The following is a 26,402-nucleotide window of genomic DNA, read 5'->3' as shown; positions in this document are numbered from 1 at the left end:
TGCATTGAGAGAAAACTTGTTTTCTTGTTGTTTTTTGCAAAACAATCTGCAAAAGGCAATTCAGCACGTAGCATTTGTAATTTAAAAACCACTAATTTTGTGACACATCCCACCTCTCCTCTAATCTCCTTCTCTGTCAAAAACAGGAATGATGGATTTGCTGTGCTCTGGTTACATTTCAGAACACTAATCAGACAATGACAGTTAAAAGCAGGCTTACATTTTCAAGTTGAACTTACTGACCTACTAAAATAGCCTACTTATGGGTCTGCCAAATTCCTCTAACAGCACTGCAATTTTCTCACTGCTGTGTACATAATGATATTCCGTGATATGATAACTCTGTCTTAGTACTTCACTTGTATACAGTAGTTTTGGTTGAATTTTTTGATGTAAAATATATTGTCACCATATTAGCAAATCTAAAACATAATGATCATTTTCATGTACATTATAATATGATGCCTAAATTGAAAATAATTATGATCTTTTTGATGTAAGCCATTTTTACATCTCTGTGTCTAATTTATATAGAAAGGAGGTGTATTTTTTTTTTAAAGATTGTTGGTAACTTAATTTACTATATATTATTAATTATCTGAAATACCTTAATTGCAGCAACTAAATAAAATTGTGAAAATTCCCAGCTTTGTTTTTAACTACTTGTACTTCTTTCTTGTGCTTCACTTTGATAAGAAAGCATCTACCATGAACATAAATTTAATTTGTGAACATGAAAGGCAGAAGACAGCCAGGCAGATGAGTTTACAAGTTTTTAGCCTTTACAGTTTTATGCCTTCCATAACATGTGGCCACTGGGAGGGTGGCATGAGCTCCCCGAGGAGCTGTTTGAGCTGATATGAGTTTGGTGCAGTGAGGAACCTCCTTGGAGTCTTAATTGAGAATGTAAGAACGCCACTCTGAAAAAATGCTGCGTCAGTCGTTGCAGGAAGAACCAGCTGAAACAACGTTCATAACAGATGTGTGAAACTGCATAGTCTTTATAATCAACAAAGCAGTTTCATCCAAAATTTTGTGATATTTCATATAGTATAATGTTTGATATTAAGTAAATTGACGATATTATCTTCCATCAATACTGAAATGTGTAGAACAAGGAACTTTTTCTCTGTATGTACAAAGAGAGCTTGGACTACATTATATTTTGGTTCCATATTGGTTATAGCCTATATTTATTTTATCTATCTATCTCTGTCTGTCTGTTGGTCTATCAGATCATATGGAATATTTAAATATTCACACCACGTTTTTTTCCATTTAGATTAAATTTGCCATCATCTAACGCTCACTTAGATGAAAACACATACTTTTATATGTAATATTTAGCAACTATTAAAATTTTTTGGTTTTATATTTAAATTATTTATCAAAATTATAGAATTTTAATATCAGCCATTTATTAGTTATTGGTCATAGCAAGAAAATAATTATCGGAATTGTAATATCAGCGCATCCCTACCTATAAAACTAATATAATCAAAAGATGAGATGAGTCTAAGAACCATTATTATGATTTTACTAGTGATTCTGTAAAACTGTGATGGAAACATGTCACTGTTTGGGGCCCCTGGATGTCAATAATCCTGTTCTGCTCTTTTTTTAAAGTAGTTTGATATGACTATATAATTTCATATTTTTTTTATCCTTTCAAATGGAAAATTAATATCAGTGACCAGGCTCAAACTGCACCACATGCTCTTTGAAAAGATACCTTGACTCCATTTGTTTTCTTATCCACTCCCACTGAGAAGGGCTTTAAATCATGTTATGACCAAGTGATATGGTCTGCAGAAAGCCATAGTTGTCATAGTTGAATCAGGCTTCAAGAAAAGCTTTTGATGCTCGGGCCAGAGTAAATGATGAAGAAACCCCCTTTTAATGAATCCAGCTGAAGCTGAATGGAGTGCTGTTGTAAGGAACAGATGCTAGGCTTGTGTGCTGCCGCATGGCTGTTAGCACTAATCATGGCAGAGCAAAGACTGCTAATCTCTCCATGTCCTCTTGGATGTGTCTGAGCACACACAGATGCTGCCTGTTCTACCAGAACCACTGCAGGACCCAGGCTAATGGATGCTGTTACACTTAACAGGTTTCCAGCTAATATCATTGCACAGTGGTAGATCAGAAAGTTTTTACGGCATTGTTTTTGGTGAGGTTCTTTTATATGTGTCACAAGTATAATGCATGCTTAATCTGTTACATTATGTTACATTATGTAAATAATTCTGACTATTATCAAGGGAATAGTTCGCCCAGAAATGAAAATTTCGTTATTCACTCACGACCTCATGTTGTTCCACAACCGCTGTTATGTTTTCCATTGAACACACTCCAGGTAGAAATGCTTAGAATTGTTGAAATTGCATGCGGCTCTTGACATACAAGAACAGTTCATAGTGACCAGAGGCTGACAAGCTCCAAAAAAGGACTAAAAAAAACACAGTATAACAGCACCGTACAAATTCAAATCTAAAGTCGCTACTTTTATCAAACTTGTATAGTGTTTTTTCCCCCCCCGTTTTTTTCCCGGGCTTGACAGTTCTGATCACATAGAAATGTGATTCTATGGAAAGAACTTCACAATAATAAAAAAAAAAAAAAAAAAAGTATGTTCTATGTATAGGAAATTGTAAGAGAGGACAGGAAATAATGGGGAGAAAATTAGGGATCGAGATCATGAATTTTGAAAAGAACATTGAATGTTCTTTCAATGTTCTTTTTTTAATGGTGAAAAGAAGCCATTTGTGTGTGGCTTTCTTTTCAACATTTAAAAAATGGGCTTCTTTTCAACATTAAAAAAGTATATACATTGCACCTGTGCAACATTCATGTATATATCCACATACTGTATATTTATTTATTTTTCTTATACTGTATATATTTCTGTGAGCCACCAGTCAATATGCTGTATGTACTGTACTTATGCACTTGGGCTTGTTAGAAAGCATATACGTAGGTATTTGATCTTTACATACCCACACGTGTGTTTAAGCAGGCGGGTGGATTAAGGTCAACTAGAGGAATGTATGGCTCACTGCACTTGAGTAGCTTTGTATCCACACAGGGCTCACTGATATCAGCCTGTTGAACATCTGTACCGACAGCGGGAGACACCCACAACACAGAGCTGTGTGTGCGCTGGGTTTGGAGCTCTCTCAGTGCTAGTGCACAACTCTTTTGTAATATGTCCAGTACCATGTGGGCCCGATTTATTAAAGCATTCAGTGTTAGCGTTGCAAACTTTAATTTGAAACAAAAAAGGTATTTGGAATATCGGACAAAAAGACAAAGGTACAAGACCGTGGGTACTTATCAATATTCAAATGGATCCTTCCTTGTTTCCTCGTTCCTCCGTCCTCCAGCCTGGGATTCGGAAACCGATCAAAGTAAGCCATCTTGAAGGACATATCAATTCTTTAGTTGCACCTTGATGAGGAACGAGGAGTGAGGAAGCTTCCAGAGGAGCTATAAGCAAGGATGCAAGGGTCCTATAGCGAAATCTTTCTTGTCGAAAAAGCTGACGCATGTATAAATTCTCCTTCCCTTCACATCTGTCACAATAATTAAAAAAAAATCTATTTTTTACATTTGAAATTTAAATAAACCATACATCTCAAATATTTCAACAGGGCATCCTGCTTTATTAATACTGAACTTTTAAAACAGGGACAAGTGACGCTTGAGTGATCAAGAATATTTCAATGTTCCAATAAGCTTTCCTTCAATTCTACCATTCTCATTTCCTTTCCTTGCATCCTGTCATCGCATCCTAAGGGGGTTGGAGTTAGGAAGCAAGGAATCACATAAGAAATGAGAATTAAAGGCTTTAATGAGGGACAGAACCACAATCCCACAAAGCATTGGGAATAACACCATTTAATAAAAAAAACAAATCACAATTTATGTTTATTGCAAAATATGCATATAAATGCTAAATATGCTTACATAGCACGAGGAGTGCTTCATGGGAGTGGACGGGCACTAACATTTATTTTGACAATTTTTGCTTCTTTTAATTCTGGTGGAGACTTCTTTGCTGAATCATGGGTAGTGTAGTTTTTCACCAGGACTTCACTGTTCAGCAGAGGTGGAAGTAACGAATTACAACTACTCACGTTACTGTAATTAAGTCGTTTTTTTGGGTACTTGTACTTTTTTGAGTATATTTTTAAATCTGTAATTTTACTTGTACTCAAGTACATATTAAGCTAAGTAATCTACTTCGCTACTTGTAAAATCACATTTCGTTACTGAGTACAATTTTAATTGATATTCAAATCTTTGAATGGCATTTCGGTAGCCAATAAAAATATTCGATCGTAAACGGACCAATAAAACCCCTGATATTTGGATTGAATGAAAGCCGCCGCAGTCGCAGCAGGTTTTGAAGAGCTGATCATGAAGGAGGTGAGGAGCTCAGAGTGATTAATGGCTGGACTGAAAGTTTGGAACAACAAACTACATAGTAGTACTGTCAAAATATCTATATTTTGATACATATCAATACTGAAATATCTATCAATACTCATTTTGGCCTATACACCAATACGATACCAGCTGCGTGTTCTCATTCTCTCATCTCAACGACAGCGAGTTTGACACACCCGCCTCCCCTCAGCGCGGGATTGCAGGTAGGCCTATTACGCATAATTTTATTAATACCTGCAAGTTTCTATGGCATATTTTAATGGCAAATGTCACGAACAATATTATAACGCAAGGGCACATTCATGTAATCGCAGAAAACTGGACGCGAGCTCTCAAATGTAGGCTACGAATGAACTGGACTCGGATATTGAGTGTGCGCTCTCGGACTGTGTGTCATATCATGTGTAATCGCGAATCTCTCCAAGTGGTTCTCACTGCAGACTCAAATGACGTCCAGCTCCAATCTCTCCATGCTCTTGAATTAAACGCTGTCAAAAGTTATGAAAAATCTAGTCTTTTTGCAAATTAAATTCAGTTTGAATTGAAATCAAGCTTCCTCGTGCTGTGTGTGAGCTATTGCAACAGTTCACGTTACCCTATTGTAAAGACAAATACACTGAGTGAGTAAATATTAGATTATTGTAATGGTTATTGATCAATGTTTAAATATGTAAACAAAAGCCTGAATTAAAATCTCTCCTTATAAAGTGGACCTGTCTCTTCAGAAGACTTGAATTAAACTTTTCCATTCAAATAGATTACTGTTACAATGAGTGTTGTGCTTTTCAATGCTTGAAAATAATGATTGCCTTGACAAAATGGATGGACAAAAATGTAGATATTAAAATATTTAGTATGTAGTAGTTTTCCCGATGGTATTAAAAATTATAGGCTAGGCCTACTGAATATTGACATATTTCAAGGTGTCATATTGAAGTTAGAAATTCCAGTATCCACTAATTAATGTCCTTCGACAATAAGGTAAAAATGTGTTAAAAGTAGCTATTTTCTACATAAATCTATGATTTGGTTGTATATTTTTATTGGTAATGCATTAACTATCGCCAGCTAAAAAGTAATTAGTAACTAGTACTCCGAGTAGTTTTTGAGAAGAGTAATTTGTACTTTTACTTAATTACTTTTTTGACACCAGTACTTTTACTTGTAATTGAGTATTATTTCAGCAATGTAACGGTACTTGTACTTGAGTACAAATTTTCAGTACTCTTTCCACCTCTGCTGTTCAGCATGATTATTTAAAAGTGAAGCTTAAATAATGTGGGCTGATGGCTTCAACAAAACCATATACTTTTGATTACCAACCTCAGAGCTCGCAGAAGGTCTGGCTTTAAAGGTTTATAAGTTATTGTAAAAAATCAAGTCCCCTATGGAGAAAATAAATGGGATTTTTACTTCTGGAATCCAACTTTGTTACATTCACATTCCAAATCAAGATGTGAAAAAGAGTCAATTCTTCCATTCTGAATTTTGCACAACCCTGCAGATTGGGCCGTACTAACAAGCCAAACCTTGGGTCTAAATAGATAGTCTGAAATTGTCTGAAAACCAGTGTGACAGCTCTGGATCGGTGTTTCTGATTGGTTTACATTTTTGATTCATTGCCATGCCTTCATCAATAATGTTTTACTCAGAACAGTTTGAGCCAAACAGCTGTGCATATACTACAGTATATTGTATGTATATACAGTATCCTTAAATGTGCAATATACATTGAGCTTATCTTTCTCGCACAGTATACCAGATAAAACCATCTCCTTTCCTGGCAAATCCCTCCTTGAAGCTTCTCCAGCTTTGCTGCACTGTGGATCTCTGCTGAATTGTGTGATGGAGCTGTAAAGTGCTGTGCAAATCCAGTTGCCGCTGGCTGTTAGCTGAACTTCACTTTAATGTTTCTTGTAATGGCAGCCTAACACAGGTTGAATTTAACCTCTGGCTCAGGTCCAGCTCCCTCAGGCATGAAGATGTTTGGCACAAACAGTGATCTGAGAAGATGAAGAGATCTTTTATTAAACATGCAGGATTCAGATCAGGTCTGCGAGGCTTCTTTTGAGGAATTAGCATATAGCATTTGTGTGTTATCATATTAAATTAGCATATGCAATGGGAGATGCTTAACATTCAGGAACACCTCAGCTCTGAACATCACCATGGCAACTAGATCAGAAACGTTCATCTTAACACTTTTTTTGTTGGTTTATTGTGTTTGCATCTTGACCCATTCATGTGAAAGGTAAGCACTTGCACAAACATACTTTCAGGTTACACCTCGTTCTTCGCCTGAGGTAATGAGACACAGTTCCCCTCACCTACGAATGACTTAAGGACTTCCATAAGCTGTACGCATTGGTCTGAATGGCAAACTGTGTTGGCGTTGGTTGCTAGGCTACTAAGGACTGAGAGAGTCTCAGATGGCTGTTCTACCCTTGTTTAACATAGAGTCTGTTATTAGGTGAGAGAGCACTTTAGAGCTCTTTATTGACGCCCTGCTAAATTCGAATGACATCCGAAGCTCAGGTTCTTGTCTATGGAGTCAATATAATGCCACATAGTTTTGCAAAAGAATAAAGTATCGCAAAAGAAAATAAAGTTTTGCAAAACAAAAATAAAGTATTGAGCAAAAAAAAAAAAAAATTTTGCAAACAAAAATAAAGAATTGCAAAATGAAATAAAGTACTGCAAAAAGAAAGATATAATTAATTGCAAAAATCAATGACAGCTGTAATCCTATTTTTTCTCTGCAACATATTTTCCATACTCGCACTTACTAAGTTATTTGCAACGCTGCTTTTATTCTGCGTTTCAGTCAAGACTGTGTGCTCGCAATACCGTTTTTCCTTTGCGCTTCACTTTTCTCTGTGTTTCTCTTCATGGCTCTGTTGGGGGTGGAGTCAAGAAACCCTGCGAAGCCACGTCATCATCAGGAGACGCAGATCGCAACAGTTCAAGTCACCATGGCAGAGCAGAGGCATGCAGGTGGATTCCAGGTATGTACAGTTGATTGTTTCCCTTTATTTCACTAACATTAAAATGTGCATATTGTTTTTTTTTTTACTAAATGCGAGTAGTATTAACGGCGTTTGCCAAAGTTTAAGAAGTTAGGGATCAGTTAAGCGGTCGTGAAAACATGTTGGAAAAAGTTTGCATCTGCTAGATATCCGCTTTTATGCTGTTGATTGATTACTTTGTTTACTTTTATTGGTTATGATATTCTTACACTACAAAGTCCCTATAGGAGGTCCCTTCACTCCAAATTGTACTTCAAGGGCAGTTATGGGTACACTGTTGTTTTCCACTTGCCTCTCCACTGTTTTTTAAGTTGGATAGTTCATTAAGGAGTCCGTCTGGGATTGTAATTTGATTATGGATGGATGTAATGAAAAGAAGTTCATGACTGCATATAAATTGCAAGTAATCTAAGTCCAGCGGCTGGCGACTCGCTGCACATTGGAGTTTGGAGAGCAGTCTCTCCATTACCATTCGCCCCAATTCAACCCTGGTGGCATCATTGTGCACACCGACCTACAAAATAACAGTGTCTTCAATTAGTTATGAAATGTATATGTGGCGATACACGGAGGGATTGAAGATTGACAGCTAGCGACTACGCCACCCTGGAATCTTGCCAGGGACAATACTAAATTAAATGTGCTATTAAGGCAACACAGGTTAGTTCACAGTGAATCGGCGGGAGACGTGGACACAGAAAAATATAAATTTTATTAAAGATAAGAAGAGACTATAAAAAAGCTCAAAGAACAAGCCATCAATAACATTTAATGTAGACAACAACAATTACACCATTTAACAAAATACACCAAGAGCGATCTGAGTAGTCAGCAGCATCTGAGTTCAGGATAAAGGAGCCGAGACGTGACAGCAGGGAATAAAGGGCACAATAAGGCCTTCACGGCAAGTCACCATTCCCGTACACCTGTGCATGACAAAGCACTCGTGATGAAAAGACCGCCACCAGCAATTAAACTTTGGCAAACGCCGTTAATACTACTCGCATTTAGTTTAAAAAAACAAAACAATGCACGTTTTAATGTTTGTGAAATAAAGGGAAACAATCAACTGTACATACCTGGAATCCACCTGCATGCCTCTGCTCTGCCATGGTGACTTGAACTGTTGCGATCTGCGTCTCCTGATGATGATGTGGCTTTGCGGGGTTTTTTGACTCCACCCCCACGTTAAAAAAGCGCCATGAAGAGAAACACTTTGAAGAGAAAAATATTTTTGTTTTGCAAAACTTTATTTTCTTTTGCGATACTTTATTCTTATGGAAAACTATATGGCATTATATTGACTCCATACTTGTTCAGATGAGTTCTGAACATAGACAGAGAACAAAATTCAAGCATAAGGCTGATCAATTGAGATTTGTGAGGAGAACGCACACAGCATCCCCCATCATCTGCCTCTGGCCTGTTTTCTGGAAACTTGTGATGCCTGTGATGTTTTCTTGCTTAAAAGCTGCAGAAAGGCTCAGTGGAGGGTGCAATTAGTGATGGTTGAGAGTTCTCAAAAAATAAAATAATAAAACTCCCCTGAGAACAAATACAAACCTGCAAGTACTGTGTACAATTCCACATGCATTTATATGCAGTTAAAGGAATGGTTCACTCAAAACTGAAAAACATCCCATAATTTTCTCACCCTCAAGTCATCCTAGGTGTATATGACTTTCTTCTTTCAGCCGAACACAATCAGATTCCCAGCTCTGTAATGGCACTGAATAGAATCGAGTTTTTAAAGCTCCAAAAAGCGCATCCATCCATCATAAAAAAAATTATTCTGAAGCAAAGCGATGTGTTTCTGTAAGAAAAAAATATCCATATTTAAAACTTTATAAACTATAATCACTGGCTTCCGGCAATAGCCGTCCGCGCGTTCAGGAGAGAGTTAAGTTCTGGCGGAAGGGTGACCTCTGACCCGACGTATATGTATAACGATTGTGTTCGGCTGAGAGAAGAAAGTCATAAACATCTAGGTTGACTTGAGGGTGAGTAAATTATGGGATAATTTTCATTTTTGACTGAACTATTCCTTTAACAGTGAACTAACTTGCTGACATTATATTAAAGGGTTCAGCCAACATTTCTGTCATTCTTTCACAAGAGAATTAAAAAAAAATTCACATACATATTTTCCATACTATGACAGTTCGTAGTGTCTATGGGCTGTCAAGCTCCAAAAAAAAAACCCTATAAAAGTACCATATGATTCATGTTTTATTTGAAATATTTTAAGCCATATGATACTGTAGCTTTAAGTGAGGAACAGATATTTCACTGACAATTTTCTCCATTTGCAATTTTTTTCAAAATGCTTTATGTGTAACATAACAGCATAAGCCTACTAGCTTGGAATGACATGAAGGTGAGAACATTTAAACTTTTCCATTAAACTGTTCCATTAAATAGCTGAGAATGAGATTGATAACTTTAGACATTTTATTCTGATATTGATTTTGTTTAATACATTTTCTCTACTAGAATCATGCTAACAGTTTCTTCATTTTCTGTAGTTCTCCATTCAGATTGTCATTGGTACAGTGTTGATGCATGTAGGAGTTGTTGCTTGGCAACTGAACATCACTAAACAATTATGTTTGATTCACAGTTTCTTCAATGGCTTTCCTTTCGTTTACAATGAATAAATAGTGAGGGAACGTTCAGATCAGTTTAGATATTGGGGTTTTAGACACACATTCTCTCTCTCAGCAAATAATACGAATTATTTATGACATCTTTGGATGTGATTATTTTTTCCAAGCAGCAATTACAGTTCAAAACTGAAAGTGGGTCAGTCTAAAATGATGCTGTAAGTTTGGGTGGACGCAGGCTTCACATCTGGTGCCCGCTGTTCTCTCTTTCTGACACAGTCAGGGGTAGCAGGTGCATTAGCTGAAAGTCTAGTGCGTTCTGCCAATTAATCATTACTGCGAGTCTTTGAATGAGTGGACAGCGTTTGGAGAGGGAAAGTATGTGAGCAGATGGAGGATTGTTTTTTGACTTTTTCATGAAGAAATCCTGCTGTTAATGCTGCCTTAACAGAGGTGCTGCATATTTAATGGAGGTAATTGACATTTTTGGGACGTTTCTTTGCATTCTTCTTTAGGGCACATAAAATTTGTAAGAAACGAGGTACAGTCTTAACTGTATGCTATCCCACTTATTACATACTGTAGCTGCTTATAATACATACATGGATATGAAATATTGATTTAAGCCAAAATTATTTTGTATTACTTGTAAGACTAAACAGTCCATAACAATGTAACAGTAATTAAATGAATACTTTTTTCACCAAAGATGCATTAACCCTCTAGTACTGTTCACTTGTCAGTCAAAAATGACTGATTTTTTATTTTATTTCAATGAAATGATTGTACTAGGCTATATTTAGTTTGATAATGTTTTTTATTTAATATTTTGTATTTTTAGCAGATTTTATGGTACTAAAGTACATTTATGCTGTAGTTATAATAAGGTCACCTGATGGAGTTTTAGGACACCATTAGGTCACTTGATGAAGTTTTTCGGTTCCTTGCCACTGTTGCCTTTGGCTTGCTCAGTTGGGGATATTTTGGGGATATTTAATTTAATTTTATCAATCAATAAATTCCTCTTGAAACAAACTTTGTTGTATTATTTTAATTTAATACTGTGAAGCTGCTTTGATACAATCTGTATTGTGAAAAGCGCTATACAAATAAACTTGACTTGACTTGACTTGACTTATAATCCATTTATTCACTTTTTGAGGATGGACATGGAATTCCCAACACATTTATTGTTATTAAAAATATATATTTAAAATTTGTATATGAAAGATATATTTTCCGAAACACGTTTTACTCTAAACCTGTGAGAAAATCAAAGCCATAAATCTAAACAAGCTGTTTTCCAAATTTGAGCTTGATATCTCATATATAAATTTGCTTTCAGTAAGAATAAGTTTATGCGCAGTGCCAAACGTTTCCAATAGATGAAATTCACCCCCATTCATTTCCAATGCGGTCATTTTTTGATGCGAACAATACAAGTGTGACTATTTTTTTCAGGACCATTTACCCTTTTTGAATCATGTCCATGATTTTTATGTGTGAACACAAGTGCCAAAACCTTTACCAAGTCTCGTACCATTCCGAAAAAAGTAAAACATTTTTAACAGCACCAGAGGGTTAAATTGATCAAAAGACATGTATAATGATACAAACATTTCTATTTCAAATTAATGTCTTTTTGAACTTTGAAAAAAAATTGTATCACAGTTTCCAGCACAACTGTTTTCTGTATTGATAATAAGAAATGTTTCTTGCGCACCAAATCAGTAAATTACAATGATTTCTGAAGGATCATGTGACACTGAAGACTATAGTAATAATTGTAGTAAACATTTTACAACATTACTGTTGTTTTTAATCATAAATAAATAAATGCAGTCTTGTTGAGTATAAGAGACTTCTTTCTTAAACATTTAAAAAAATCTATACTGGCCCCAAATGTTTGAACGGTAGTGTATTATTATTAATCTGCAATAAGTTACACAATCTACTTTGATGTTTAAGTCATTTCAACTTAATATACATTAAACTGACTTAAAAACGGAGTTAAATCTTGTAGGCTATAACTTATATAAAAAGTTTTTTTACAGTGTACTTTTTCCATGGACTATCTAACATATTTAGCTATATTGTAACTTTTTCCTTTATTTTAAGCTCTTATCCAGCTCTTTGTATCTCATATCAGTTCCTTGTTCCTCCGATCAATGTTTTCAGTTTTTGGACTGGGGATTCCTTAGCTTCCATTTAAGGTTTTATTCTCAACAAATATTTAAATTAATATTGTTCATAATACAGCACTAAAATCCTTTTTACTACAGTAAGTTATTTTGAGTCATCATAAGATGCCTCTGATTCCATTGAAAAGAAATGAAGTATGTGAAAGCAGCATTTGTTTGTTGTACAGTATATACAGTATACAGCAAGTAAAGTATATATCTTAGCGATCATAATGAAAAATAACCATGAATGAATTTATTTAGCAATAGTGACAGACTGACTGCATTATCCCACATATACATGGCTACTTAACAAGTAATAACTGCAGGAACAGGAAGGGAATAAGACCTCTCAATTTTCTAATCATCCTTCCATCTTTCTCTCATTTTCTTTTTCACCCTGTTTCATTTTATATCTACCACACAGTCACAAGCACACACGAGTCCAGAGCAGGAAGATGTGTGTCTTTATTCCTCTGGAGTGTTCCCGTAACTTTAGGGTTCGGGGAAGAACAGCACCCTCGTTCCTGTCAGATTTCTCCCGGGCCTGTCTCATAATCACCAGCAACTTATTAAATAAATGACAGGCATTAAGCCGGCACACACACACGCCTGCAGCTGTCTGAGTGTGTGACTGGACCAGAACTCCAGCTCAGAACACTAAGGGGGGAATGAGAGACTGATAGCAGGTTTGACAGTAAGTCACATTTCACTGTGCACAAACATCTGCTCTCTCTCTCTCTGTCTCTCTCTACTAATGAAACCATACTAGGGAATCATATAAACGCCAGTCTTAGCTAACTGTCTGTCTGAGATTGCAGAAGTCCCTGTATCCATGGCAGCAGTTGATTTGCCAGGCTGTGCTCTTGCTGTACATTCTGTTAGTAATGTCTCACCTGTAAAGAACATCTGATGCAACACCAGCAGCTCAAGGAGGCACTGCACAGATGGCATTCCTCATTGTCATTATCTGTTAGGCTTTTCACTCACCACTTTGACTCATTGCGAGTTAAGCCCAGTCGGTTACATGTGACATTTAGATGTCAGTAGAGTGCCTATATTTTGGGGAATCATAATCAAGTTGGTTTGTACCAGCCATCGATAGCATACAGTATGTTATTTTACGTTATATGTAATGGTGTATTTGTTTTGCAATTGACTTCGTTTTTGGGGCAAATAAATAAAAAACAGTAAGTTTTTCTTTTCTTTTAGAAAACTTTTATGGATAGTTCATCTGAAAATGAAAATGCTTTCATCGTTTATTCACCCTCATGTTGTTCCACGATGAGCTGTTAACTTCAAAATTGCAGTGAGTTACTGAGTCAAACTCAAGAACTTGGTTTGGTGAATCAGATCAAATGATTAATTGAAAAGATCTGACTCAATTTTTTTACGTTAGTTGATTTAAAAAAATATATCTCATGGATACCTTTGCATTAAAAAGATCGGCCAGTATATTTCTCAGAATCAACATGAGGGTGAGTAAACAATGAGAGGATATTCTCCATCATTCCGAGTCAAAGGGATAATTCACCCAAAACTGAAAATTTTGCAATTATTTACTCATTCTTGCGTCATTTCAAGCCTGTTTTCATTTCTATCTTTTGTAAAATGTAAAATTTCCCTAAAGAATATTTAGGGGAAAATCTTCCAATACAATGGACAAAAATGTTGTTTTGGATCCCACTGTCTTCCAGTTGAAACATTCTTCAAAATATCTTTATTTTTTATTTTTGGGTGAACTATCCTTTTAGAAAAATACAAATTATGGAATAATTTATAGAGATTTCAGTTTTCAATAAAAAAAAAAGCCTAACTTGCCGTTAATTACAATGGATTATAATATTGTTGGACTCATTAAAATAATTTAGTCATTAATTCTCCTTCATGTCTTTACAATAGCACCACTGATTGACTGATAAATGCAAGGAGCCAGTTTGGAAATAATCTCGAAACAAGAAATCTCCTTTCCAGATGTTCATATAGCATTATGAACTATGTCACTTTGTCATTGCCATCAGCACTGAATGTTCACAGTTCAGAGGAGAGCACTGCAATGACCCTTCATGTCAACCCAAACTCTCTCACTCTCCTCCTCCTCATCTGTCATCTCTCTCTTCCTGTCTTTGAGGTCTGTACAGACCTAGTCCTGCACTTGACGCCTCAGTGAGCCTATTCATGAAAACAGAGAGAAAGAATGAAAGAGAGAGGGAGCAAGGAAGTAAAGAAGAAAGGGGTGAAATAGAGATAGTGAGAAAAATGATAGAAAGGGAAGGCCACAGGAAGAGAAGAGAGGAGGAGTGCAGTGAGAGAACATCATTAAGGGCTGTGGAAAGGAGAGGCCGCAGAACAAACGCTTCATGAAAGATTCTCTTATAATACATGAGGGTGTTCATCCGTGAAGAATTTCATCAGTCCTCCAAGCTCAGAGAATTTCTCAGGACTACAGCTGCACTTCATTTACTCACCACACAATAGGGCTGCACGGTTAATCAATAAATAAACGAGATTACGATTACAGCTGATATAGGTTACTAATTGATAAAAGTGTTGATTACAGCAATCCATTTCGGTCTACTCCTAAGTTTTATATTTATCTATTTTCATGATTCTTTTATAATGTAAATGCAAGTGGCATTTTCTATTTAATTGCATCCGAAGTCGCATTCTCTCTGAAGAGGTACTTCTTTTGAATAAGTACTTAATTTGCAACTGTTATTAACTATGATCTATACAGTATGGCACGAATGTGTATGTAATAAGAATATTCTGTTGATTATTTAGATTTTTCTTAACACATTACACGTTTCATGTTTTTTCTAAAGTTTGGCTTTTTTGGGGGAAACTCACTCACTAAATATGCTTATTTTACTCTTTTGGATTATCACATTTTTTGCAATATTACAATACTATATTGCCTACAGCGTCAGTTGCTTCACTGCCATTCAGTTGGACAGTATTCTCCATTGAATGCAGAATCTCTTCAGAGGTATAGGTTGTAGGTAATACGGGTTTTGCTTACTGTTTTATGAATACTGTGAATTTGGACATACTTACTTTTTGCATATACTGTTTTTCGTAATCCGGGTACTTTTTGCCTATACTTTTTTATGAATACTGTGAATTTGGACAAACTACTATTTATACATACTGTTTTTCGCCAGTGCTGGGTAGAATACACATTGTAATCGGTTACTGATTCCAAATGACGTGACAAAAATTGTATTTAGTAACAATCCATTACATTACACATTTTTATTGGTTTAATATTATTATTGACCTAACTTATTCAATTAAAATCTCAGGGGTACTTCAAGTAAATGTATTAGGTCAAAGAAGTTCAGCTGACAAAAATGTATTTGTACATTTTAAAGTGTTTGAAATACAAAAGCCTTCTAAAGAAAGCAATACAAGGTTAAATGACTCACAGAGTGATAACTCAAATGATAATTCATATGTTCATCAGGAGTTGATTAGATATGCAATGTTAAGAAAACACTTCTTAAAAGTGAAATGATTTCAGTAAATCCAGTGATCAAATACTGTGTGGGTCTCAGTTTTTAGTGACAGACACATGACTAGTGGCTGGTCTGTGTGTGCAATTCCACAAACCTGGAAGACCTTCTGAACACATACAAGTAGTAGACTTAAAAAAAAAAGGAAAATCTAAAAGATAAAAAAGAAGTAGTAGGGGGAATCTTGTGAGAAGAATAACAGGTAATCATGCAATCAATAAAAAAGTAACTGTAGTCAAGTATTTTAAAATGTAATATAATTACAAGTACTATTTTTTTTTTTTTATCTGATTACGGAACCCAGATTACATGTAATCAGTTACTATATGGTACAGAAGTATGCATATTTGTTTATATGCAGCTTCTATAATGATAATTACGGCAACCGATCAAAGAGAATTTTTCTAAGGAGGTTAGTTCAAGTCGATATGTTATAGCAACTTACCTGATAACATATTCTGTTTAAAGGCACAGACATTTTAATGCATCTATAATACAGTACCATGGTATTCTTTTGAAGTACCTTTGCATATCATGGTATATTAAATCAATCATTAATCAGTCGGCATTAAAGTATAGGAGTGCAATGTACAATGGTACTATGACAATACATTTTTGTAAGAGGCATTTTTAATGTTTTCCTTTTCAGGCATTTACATTTCTGCCAATCTCAGGCTTGTTACAATATCAAAGAGGTTTGATGGAAAACAGGTCCATTACAAAACAGCTTTTAAAGAAATGTGGAGAATCTTCAGCATCATCTAAAACAACATTTACTTTGCTGGATACCCTTCAAATTAGATTAAATGGAGATTGGGGTAAATGCTGGAAGCTTTTAAACTAATTCAAATACCCAAATGCATGAGACCTGTATGGTAGATAACAACACTTGATTATGTTTACATTCAGGGTACACAAAAGGTCACATGCAGAGGAACAATAACTGTTTTCCTGTCTGTGTGTGCTCTTCTGTGTATTATGTGATCTTTCCAAGTTTATTTTAAGATGCTGGATGTTAATTTATGACAAGTCTGTTCTGTGCCTCTGAGAGCGTGGAAAAAAATATAAAAGAACAAAAAATAATCAACAGTCTAACACCCTTCCTTCACACTTTCAAAATACACACGCTCACACTTCTCAATTTTAGAACTTTAGTAGTTCTGTCTTCTGTGAGAGGTAATGATTTTGTTCTGTACTTGTCGCACCTTGTTTTAAGGCAAATGGTTAATGGAAAAGAGGAACAGCCCAGTCAAGAACCCATGTCTTGCTCTAGTGTAAGAGATGAGGTTCATACTTTATTTTGTCTCTCTCACGGCCTCGTCCTGCTCGCCACAACACTTTACCCAATCTCTCTAGTTTTCAATGTTAATGTATCTGTTATTTTGGTCCTTTTTTCCCGGAATGTCATGAATATTGTTACCACAGTGTCATTATTATCACACCTGTTTCATCACATTTGTTTTTCTTTGTGTGGTTTATCTCATTTGTTATAATTTTTTTATCTGTTTTTTATTTATTTGATTATTTTACATTGGTTTATGGTCTGTTGTATTATTAGAGCGTTAATAAATAGAGTAACTGAAACGATGTATTGTGTTTAACAGCTTTCTGTGATGTTAATGACATAAAAAAAGGGGATTAAAATGGCATGTTGCTTTGTCTTCCTAATGCATAGCTAACATTACACATATCCTAAATAAACACAAAATTGCATAATATGGAGGAGGGTAATTAGCTCCTGAGAAACGCGGTAGCTGTTGATAATACTGAAGGAGCTTGTATATGTATACAGTGATAGGCGTCGTATTCCTATAGGTAGACGTGGATCAGCTGAGAGTCAGCTGATGCGAGCTTGACTAACATGACCTGCCAGAACTGACGCTACGCTTGATAAAAAGAAAAATATTGAATAATAGTTATAATTTATTTGATTAAATGTATTTGATTAAATTCCTATTAAAATGTTATACAATAAAAAACAACAACAAAAAAACAACCTCTGAGACAAAGTTTGTGAAGAAACACATACAGTATTTACAGTATTTTCTTAAGGATAAAATTATGCCATAAAAATCTGAAAAAGTACCATTTGAATGCACAAAAAACAAGGTTTTTAACTAATTTGCTTATTAGTAGATTCATAATTTTCAGCTGTTAATCTGCTAAGAGCAGCTTAGTAACGATGAAAGAGATAACTTTGCATGCATGGGAAAAAAAGATAAGCTCTGTTAAAACACTGTTAAAGGCTAAGAGCAGATGTACAGATTTTCCAGCTTCGCCCTCTTGAAGAAACTGGCAAGTCCTCTGTCTGGAGCTCTAGTGGTGTAATGATATGACAGAATGTCCCTTGTTGTGTCAATTAGTTGATAGCTTTATCAAAACTGCTCTCTCGATTTTTCTAAATGTAGTCCCATACTGAGCTTGGCCTTATTGAACACTGGGTCTTCTGAAATCGAACTGTATTGTCAGGTGCCTTGAATGATTTACTCTGGCAGACTAGTAGCAGATAATGGCACCACTGGGATCCTTAATGTTGGGTCTTCATGCTGATTTAGAATATTTTGCCCCAGAGGAAATACTGAGGTAAATATGAGATGTTTGTTCTTCCGAGTCTGCAGCTTAGAGCAGAAATGCAGGTGTACTTTAAAATTTAAACTTTGCAGTAAGGGATAATGCAGCTGATGATTGCGAAATAAACCTAGACAGGGTTAATTAATTTGGGATTAAATTAATTGATCATGTGAGATGAAAGAAAGGGTGGCATATAACTAGATACATTAACACTGTAGATTACAGTAAGTGACTTTCTGCAGGTTACGTTCAAAACACTTGATTCATTCAGAAACAAAACAAGTTATGAGTGAGTCGTTGACTTATTCACTCAACCGATTCATGCAACAACGCTGATTCATTCAAGAGTCACTGGGTGCATCCAAAAATTGCATACTTCCCTACTACTGTTTTAGTAGGCGAAAAACAGTAGGCCGATGTGACAAAAGAAGTATTCACAGTCCTCATAAAAGAATAGGCAAAAATACCCGGATGACCTACTACTACTGGCGAGATTCAAAAAGATTCAAATGAAAATGATAACATGGTGAATGTTGTATGTCCAGACTACAGTACATTCATACTACACACATTCCTTCTATATAGAACATACTTTTTTTTGTGGTAGTGAAGTAATGACAAAACAAGTACTTACTCAAGAGAGTATGCGATTTTGGACGCAGCCACTGAATGGATTTATTCAGGAACAAAACACCACTGTGCTGTTTGATGTGCGACTGTTAATTTCACCGTGGCTATGTTTAGAACTTTTATTGCTGCCAGAGCAAAATTTGACACGGTAATGGCAATATTTTGTCTAAAAAGTATTAAAGTAAAAAAAATCGTTAATACACGTGCTATTAGTCTGAATGCTGTATATTCTCTCATCCTTTTGCACACTTGGTATGTTGTTATCTGTTTTACTCTTGGGGAACGAGAGCTCTTACAAGCAGAGTGCTTATGATAGACTGAGTGCTAACAGTCTTCATAAAGTCTGATGCTATCTGAAAGTACAGAAGTGCTTTGTCAGCTCCTGCAGGAGCAGTTAGCCAAGCACAAGAGGGATTATTTTGGAGTGCAGAAACTGAAATCAATAGTAATCTAAATAGAGTAACAGGCGTACGTATGTGCGTTTCTGTGTGTTTACACAAGCCAGGAAGCTTGTCAATATATTGTATCTGCACTGATCATCTTTGAACTGACCTCTATTAACTATAGGCTGACTCGTTTATCTCTGTACATGATTCTGCTCATGTTAATCAATTTGTTTCTCATGACCTCATCAAATGAGATTTGGAGTTCACAAAAAATAGTATTTAGAATCGTTCTATAATGATATAATCGGGCATTAACACTCCGTCTCCTCACAGAGCCAAAGAAAAGCCTCTGTGTGCCTGTGAAAAAAGACCAGAACAGAAAAGCTAATTATCACCACTGACACTCCCACTTATAACACTACGCCAACTAAAGCAGAGAGTGTGAGCTCACAAGGCTAATATGCAAATACTGGTGTTAATTATGGAATGCTTCATTGTGGAATGAACTGAAACGCTAAGCCAGTTCGCGCATGTTATTTTGGCGTCCAATTCTAGCTACTGTTAAGTCCTAATTAAACTTCTTTCAAAATGTGGAGGAGTAACACGGCAAATAGGGTGAAGTCAGGTTGAGTGGAACACTTTTTGCCATTGAGATGACTGGGAAAAAGTGTCCCAATCAACCTGAATTCACCCCTATGTGGTGTCACTGTATAGACTGAGGTTGTATTGGTTCACTTTCAGAGAGGGAGTTTAATAACTTCAGGAATTAAAAGCTCCAGTCATCATGCCAATAAAGGCCCAGAAAGGAATAAATGGATTTTCACTGCATTGGCCAAAGTAATTTTTGGGCATTTGTGTTTGGAATGATACTAAATCATGTCCCCAGTTAAGGCATCATTTATGACGTTTGGACTGGATTGTATATATTTGGAGTCTGCCAGAAACACAAGTCACTTGATGAGAAGATTGGTCTGTTGAGTTTGTTGCCTGTTCACATCTCTCAACATGATTATGAACAAATGTCAGTTGTTTCTTAATTAACGGCATGGGAATATGGCTTAAATAGACTATAGAATGAATACTAATCATATACTCACTGAATCATCCATTCAACACAGCAGAATGACTATTTAAATCTCTGCTGTAGCGCCGCAAGGTCTTTTATACTATAGTGGTTCTTTTTAATTTAATTGAGAGGCTACATGACAGAATTTGTATAGTGTTACATTTTTTATGGCATACTCTTTTGAAGAGCCCATGTTTTACAGATGAATAGAGTTGTTTTCTTGAAAAAAAAAAAAAAAGTATTTTATATATTTAGCTAAGAATCTTAAACATTTTTAAGAAAAGACTGTAATGTTATTTGGATATATTGTAAATTGCATGCATTTATATTGGAGTTTTGCTTTAGTTATGTTTTGTTTGCATTTCAGCTGCAAAAATGTGTTTGTGTGTGTAAGCCTGTGTATTTAGTGTTCAGAAAGTAGATTGTAATTGAACCCAAAAGTATTTGTTTGTGATTTTGCACATTGAGGCCACAGATATAATGATTATGGAGTACAAAATATTTTACCAAAATACTTTACTGGTAAGAGAATACATTTAAGAATGCAGACTGATTTAACAGTAGGGAAATCCTGAGATTTCCTAACGCAGAGACTAACTGATTTTTTAATGGAATAATGCTTAATTACTGTATGAATAATTGGGTGTTTGTTTATTATTTCAGCTATGGGCACTTAAAACAGTCTTGGTAAACACACATTTTCTCTCTCTAGTTTTATTTATTTTGTCCACTGAAATACAGTATATGCATGCAGTTATGTGCATATACTATACCGTACATATTTATTTTCTTCACTTGGTCTCAAATCTCACACTAACTTACTAATTAATTTTTTTTATTAAAAGTGATTATTTTACTGTTCAAATTATCATAGTTTTAATCATTTATATTTTTATGATATTTGGACATTCATAAAACTTCAAAAATATGCATTTATTTATACAGTAATTTGGGTTATGCATTTAATTTATATGAAGATATGATATCAGATTCCGAGTGTGCTCTATATTGCTAATGGTTTAAATTTAAAACCAAGCTCTAAAAATAAATCAACCCCTTGGATACTTTAAAAGTGCCTAGTCGAAGACACCCAATCATGAAAAATGTCATTTTAAGGGTTTTAAATGTTCAACAAGGAGATTGTCCTCACACTATAATGCCATCAACATATCACTCTGGGTATGTAAGAGTTTGCACAAAGTTCACTCTCTCTCTCTTTTTTTTATTTTTTATTCTGTAGAGTCACAGTGCACATTGTGTGGTGAGACCGAAGGTGAGTGTGTTCCTCATCTCCAGAACTGTGTGTGTGGTAGTTAACACTTAACCCAGACTGTGTTTGTGGGCTCTAATGGCACGGTGGGGAGTTCAGAAAGCACATGCACTTTTTATGCTTAAATGCTTAAATTCATCATGATGCTGAGCCGCTGGCGGTCAATTGTGTTGTGATTCCTCGCTGCTTGCATCATCACAGCTGGCTGTGCTTCAGTAGAAACGAGGCTGTGTCTCTCTCTGCTTCACCGCTGCTAACGTGACTGATTCACAAACAAATTGAACAGAAGACCTGCTAATCTGCTTTCATTTACTCATCACTTTCCTTTCTTTCTTTCTTTTTCAATTTTTTTTATATCATCCTGTGCTTCCCTTTGATCTGACCTGAGGTTCCTTATCCAGACTTTGTGTTTTGCATGTTGTTTTAATGTGAATTAGTGCTGGATTTGTTTTAGTGATTGAGGTGTTGAAACATGACAGTGATTATGCTTTTGCTGTGTTAGGCTTCACTAAGAGTAATATTTCTTTACTCACCATATTCCACACAGATTTATCTGCTATACATTGTCATAGGCCTACATATTTATCTGGTAAGATCAGACACAGTGCTAAAAAATTTTTTTTTTTTAAACGATTAATGGTTTTCTTTTTTCGATCATGGATGGTGAATTAATGCACTTCTCGAATCACGAATCACGGTACATAGCAAAAGTTGTTTATTGGAAATTAATATAAAACATTTCACTTTCTCACATTTTAGCTTTTGAGAGAATAAGCTTTTTAAAGGTTTTACCAGTTTGCAGTGCTTATAGCCATTTCAAAGATGAAAATGGCAAAAAGAAAGAGAAAAAAACGAGTATTTTGTTCTTTGCGGTCTATAGGCTATGATATGATCTATCGCGGTTATAATGTGAGCAAAATAATGATTATCAGTTTAACCGACAGACCGTAAAGATTTAACCATTATCGTTCAGCCCTACCCCAAGTTCATCCGTCAAATCTTCATGAAGCGACAGCAGCTTTTATATCCGGGTGGAGAACAGAACATTTGAGTCGTGTGTAGAACACAAAACTGACGGGAGCAGCTCCTGTGTATAACAGTAACTGGATCTAAAACCTTATGATGACACACAGCTCATTTCGCCATCGCTGGAAGTTACCGAAATCACACATTAAAAAATACCCTGGTAATCCAGAGTTCTCGCGAGAGCACAAGTTGAATTTGCTCAGCGAGTTACTCTGGTGTCGAGTAATGATGCTCATTAAATATGCCCCTCGATCTGAGCTGCACCAATCACATCGGGTTATCTGATATAGGCGGGCCAGAGGCGAGCTAAACAGATGACGACAGCGCTGTGACGGCGAAGTCATTAGTAAACATTGCAAGATGGCTATGGATGAATACCAATTGTTTGAAACGGCTTTGCCCGCTACAATGAGCGAGTTAGACTTGGCTTTTTATCTAAAAGAGGAACAGAAGATGCCGCTTGAATCGTTCCTTTGCAAGAAGGACGTTTTGCTGTTTTGCCGACCGGATACGGTAAGAGTATAATCTACCAGTTAACTCCGCTGGTAGCTAAGCGTATGGGGTTTATTGTTGTGATTGGTCGTAGTGTTATCCAATTGCGTGCAGAGAGATTTTCAAATGCATGCTTGGTGCCGCCCCTCGAGCTGGGCGATTTTCATTAGTCGACGCCAGACCATTAATCTTTTAAATTTAGGTCTGGATTTCCAGGCTAACGAAAATATGCAACACACGGTGTTTGTGCAGCGTAAAAAAGTAACGTCATAGCATAAACTCCCACTGTATAGTTGTCCAGTCTGGTTCCGTTCATACAGCGCGGGTTTTCTAAGACAAGAAAAGACTTTTAATCTCATAATTGAAATAATAATAATAATAATAATTCTCAGAATTGCGAGATAAATTCGCAAGTGCGAGAAAGAAAGTCAGGATCGCAAGATATAAACTAGCTATTAAACAAATGTTCAGTTAGTTTAATTTAGGCGACATGGAATTTACATTCATTACACTTTTAGTTTGCATTCATCAGTTTCCTGTCTCGTTTGTTCTCAGTTTCCCGCCACTAGTTTGTGTCCTTGGTTACTCATTTAATTAGTCATTCTGTTCAGCTGTGTCCTTATTAGTTCCCTTTGTTTGTTCCTTGTATTTAAGTATTCTTGTTTCTTTTGTGTTTTGTCCAGTCTCGTGACTCTCATCTATGTACAGACCTTATGTAGCCCCGCCCCTTTTCAACGCTGCACTTGTTTGTATTTCCACTGCAATCTTATGCATTAATAAATAAACTGCTCATTTTAAAATCTTCCCGGTCTACTGATATTTGTTAAGACATCTTCTTCAAACATTACAGTGCTCCTGATAACTTTCCTTAACTCTACAAAAAGTAAATCCACTTCATCAGCTAATTCCTCAGCGATGCCATAGAAATACAAAGCTACCTCAAAAACGGAAGTTCACTGACAATATACTAAAGATGGCTGCACGCTTGTTTCTCTGGTCTTATCATGCAATTGACTTCGCATTGACATTAACTTGCCATTGCTAGCTTTATAACTCACAATTGCAAGTTTATATCATGCAGTTGTGAGAAAAAAAAGTCAGAATTGCGAGATGTAAACTTCCAGTTGTGAGAAAAAACGTCTGAATTGTGAGATAAAAGCGCTTTTTACAATACATATTGTTTCAAAGCAGCTTTACAGTGAAAGTTTTTTTTTTTTACAAACAAAGTTTGTTTCTAGAAGAAAATAGTGTCATAGTCCAGCTTAAAGGACAAGTTCGGTATTTTACACTTAAAGCCCTGTTTTCAGATCATTTCTGATGAAATAGAACGGTTAAGATAGAAATTTGGACACATGCTGCTGGCCCGAGAATTTTCGGTTTCTGTGGTAGCAATGCAGGCCTTTTTTATTTTTTAATCAGTGGCGGAAGCAAACTTCCATAATTTGGCTAATAATAATAATAGTAATACATTTTATTTGTAATGCACCTTTTCATTTGCTCTTTACAAAAATAGGCAAAATTATATAATATGACATAACAACAAAGACTGAAAAAATATTTTCTAATAAGAAAAAGTTTTGGTTACACTTTAGTTTAATGTCCAAATCTCACTAGTTGCTTATTAGCATGCATATTGGCTGTTTATTGCTAATTAAGCACATAATTCCTTATTCTGCATGACCATATTCTACATCTACATTTTACCCGACACCTAAACTTAACAACTCCCTTACTGACTATTAATAAGAGGAGTTTATTGAGGCAAAAGTAATAGTTAATAGTGAGAATTAAACTACTGTAAAGTGTGACCAAAGTGTTTTTACTTAAAAAAACTGCTAAGAAACATGGACAGCCATTTACAAGTAAATTATGTGGCTTCAGCTCAGTAAATAAAGTATACAGTGTCGGAGTTGGAAATGGGGCTTGGCCCCATTGAAAATGTATCAGTATTTTATAAATTCTTTTGTTGACCTGATATGGTTTTAAATAAAGGGCACCAATATAATTAAACCTGATAATAAACTGCATTTAAATTGCATTTTCCTACCTATATTTTTACTAAAACATTTTAATGTGTAGTTTTGTTATGAATGTAGTCAAGTTATGTTGTAGTTTTATATATCATTACTATAAAGTCATAATACATATATTGTGAATATTTGCCCTTAACAGCCTCTCAAGAAAGAGGGAGGGAAAGTGTAAAAGATGATATTGAAGAAGAGTTGGATAATTATTCTAAAAGCATATAGAGAATGAGATACAGGATGACAGTTTGCCAAGCTAGAGGCAACAACATCTTAATCCAAACAGTCATCAAAACCTGCTTTTTATCCAAGTGGCAGCAGAGACGTTTTGGAGGCATAGAGCCTGCGTTGGTCAGAGTTAAACAGCTGGAAGAAATCTATAACTGCAGAAGTATGTGCTATGTTCAGTAGTACGTTATCACAATTTTGCATATTTTGGTTCCTGAACAAACCAGTCAACAGTATTAACATTTAGCTCTATACTGTATCTTACATTCTGGTGAGCATTGGCACATATTAAGCATAAAGGTTGACGTTAAAGGGATAGCTTAGGCCCTATTTCACCCAAAAATGAAAATTCTATTATTACTCACCCTCATGTCGTTCCAAACCCGTAAGACATTCGTTCATCTTCATCAAAAAAACAGTAATATTGAATATTAATACAATTTATCATTTCTACTTTCTATTTATATATTTTATCAAATGAAATTTGTTCCTGTGATGGCGAAGAAATAGCTACTGAAAATTGCTACTGAAAAATGTCCTTCAGAGATCATTCTGATATACTGATTTAGTGCTTAAAAAAACATTTCTTATTATCAATGATGAAAAGCTGACATATACTTCTCTGAAACAGAAGCGTTGAGGATCCAAATGCAGTATTTATTAAAAGGGTAATGCACAATTGTAATCCAAAAAACAGGCAAAGGTCAAAACACAGGCAAACAACAAGGGAACTCCAGCTGGGGATCGTGACAAAAGCGTCTTCTGCCTAATCTTTTTGTGTAAACTGCGATACTGTACTTTTTTTTAGGATTCTTTGATTTATAAAACGTTTCAAAGAACAGCATTTATTTGAAATTTTTTAACATTTGTAATATAATTTGTCTTTGCTATCACTTGACCGATTTAGTATCGATACAAAGGCTGGTATTGTATCAC

The 26,402-nt window shown here is 35.5% G+C and overlaps 1 protein-coding gene across 3 annotated transcripts in view; it reads left to right on the top strand.

The window, feature by feature from the left end:
- The window catches only part of dlgap2a (discs, large homolog-associated protein 2a), a 156,809-nt gene that overhangs the window by 57,355 nt on the left and 73,052 nt on the right, over positions 1–26,402 (top strand). For 2 of the 3 annotated variants that reach the window (XM_082143082.1, XM_082143083.1), the window contains one exon: positions 21,667–21,699. The exons of the other annotated variant lie outside the window; for it this stretch is intronic. In XM_082143082.1, coding sequence (XP_081999208.1) covers positions 21,667–21,699 — 33 coding nt within the window. The remainder of the gene's footprint in view (positions 1–21,666; positions 21,700–26,402) is intronic. 3 annotated transcript variants of the gene reach the window in all.

This window comes from Leuciscus leuciscus, assembly GCF_965113295.1.
Source record: "Leuciscus leuciscus genome assembly, chromosome: 17".
NCBI lineage: Eukaryota > Metazoa > Chordata > Actinopteri > Cypriniformes > Leuciscidae > Leuciscus > Leuciscus leuciscus.
The sequence above is the reverse complement of the archived record's forward strand: the minus strand, read 5'-3'. Positions and strand labels throughout refer to the sequence as shown.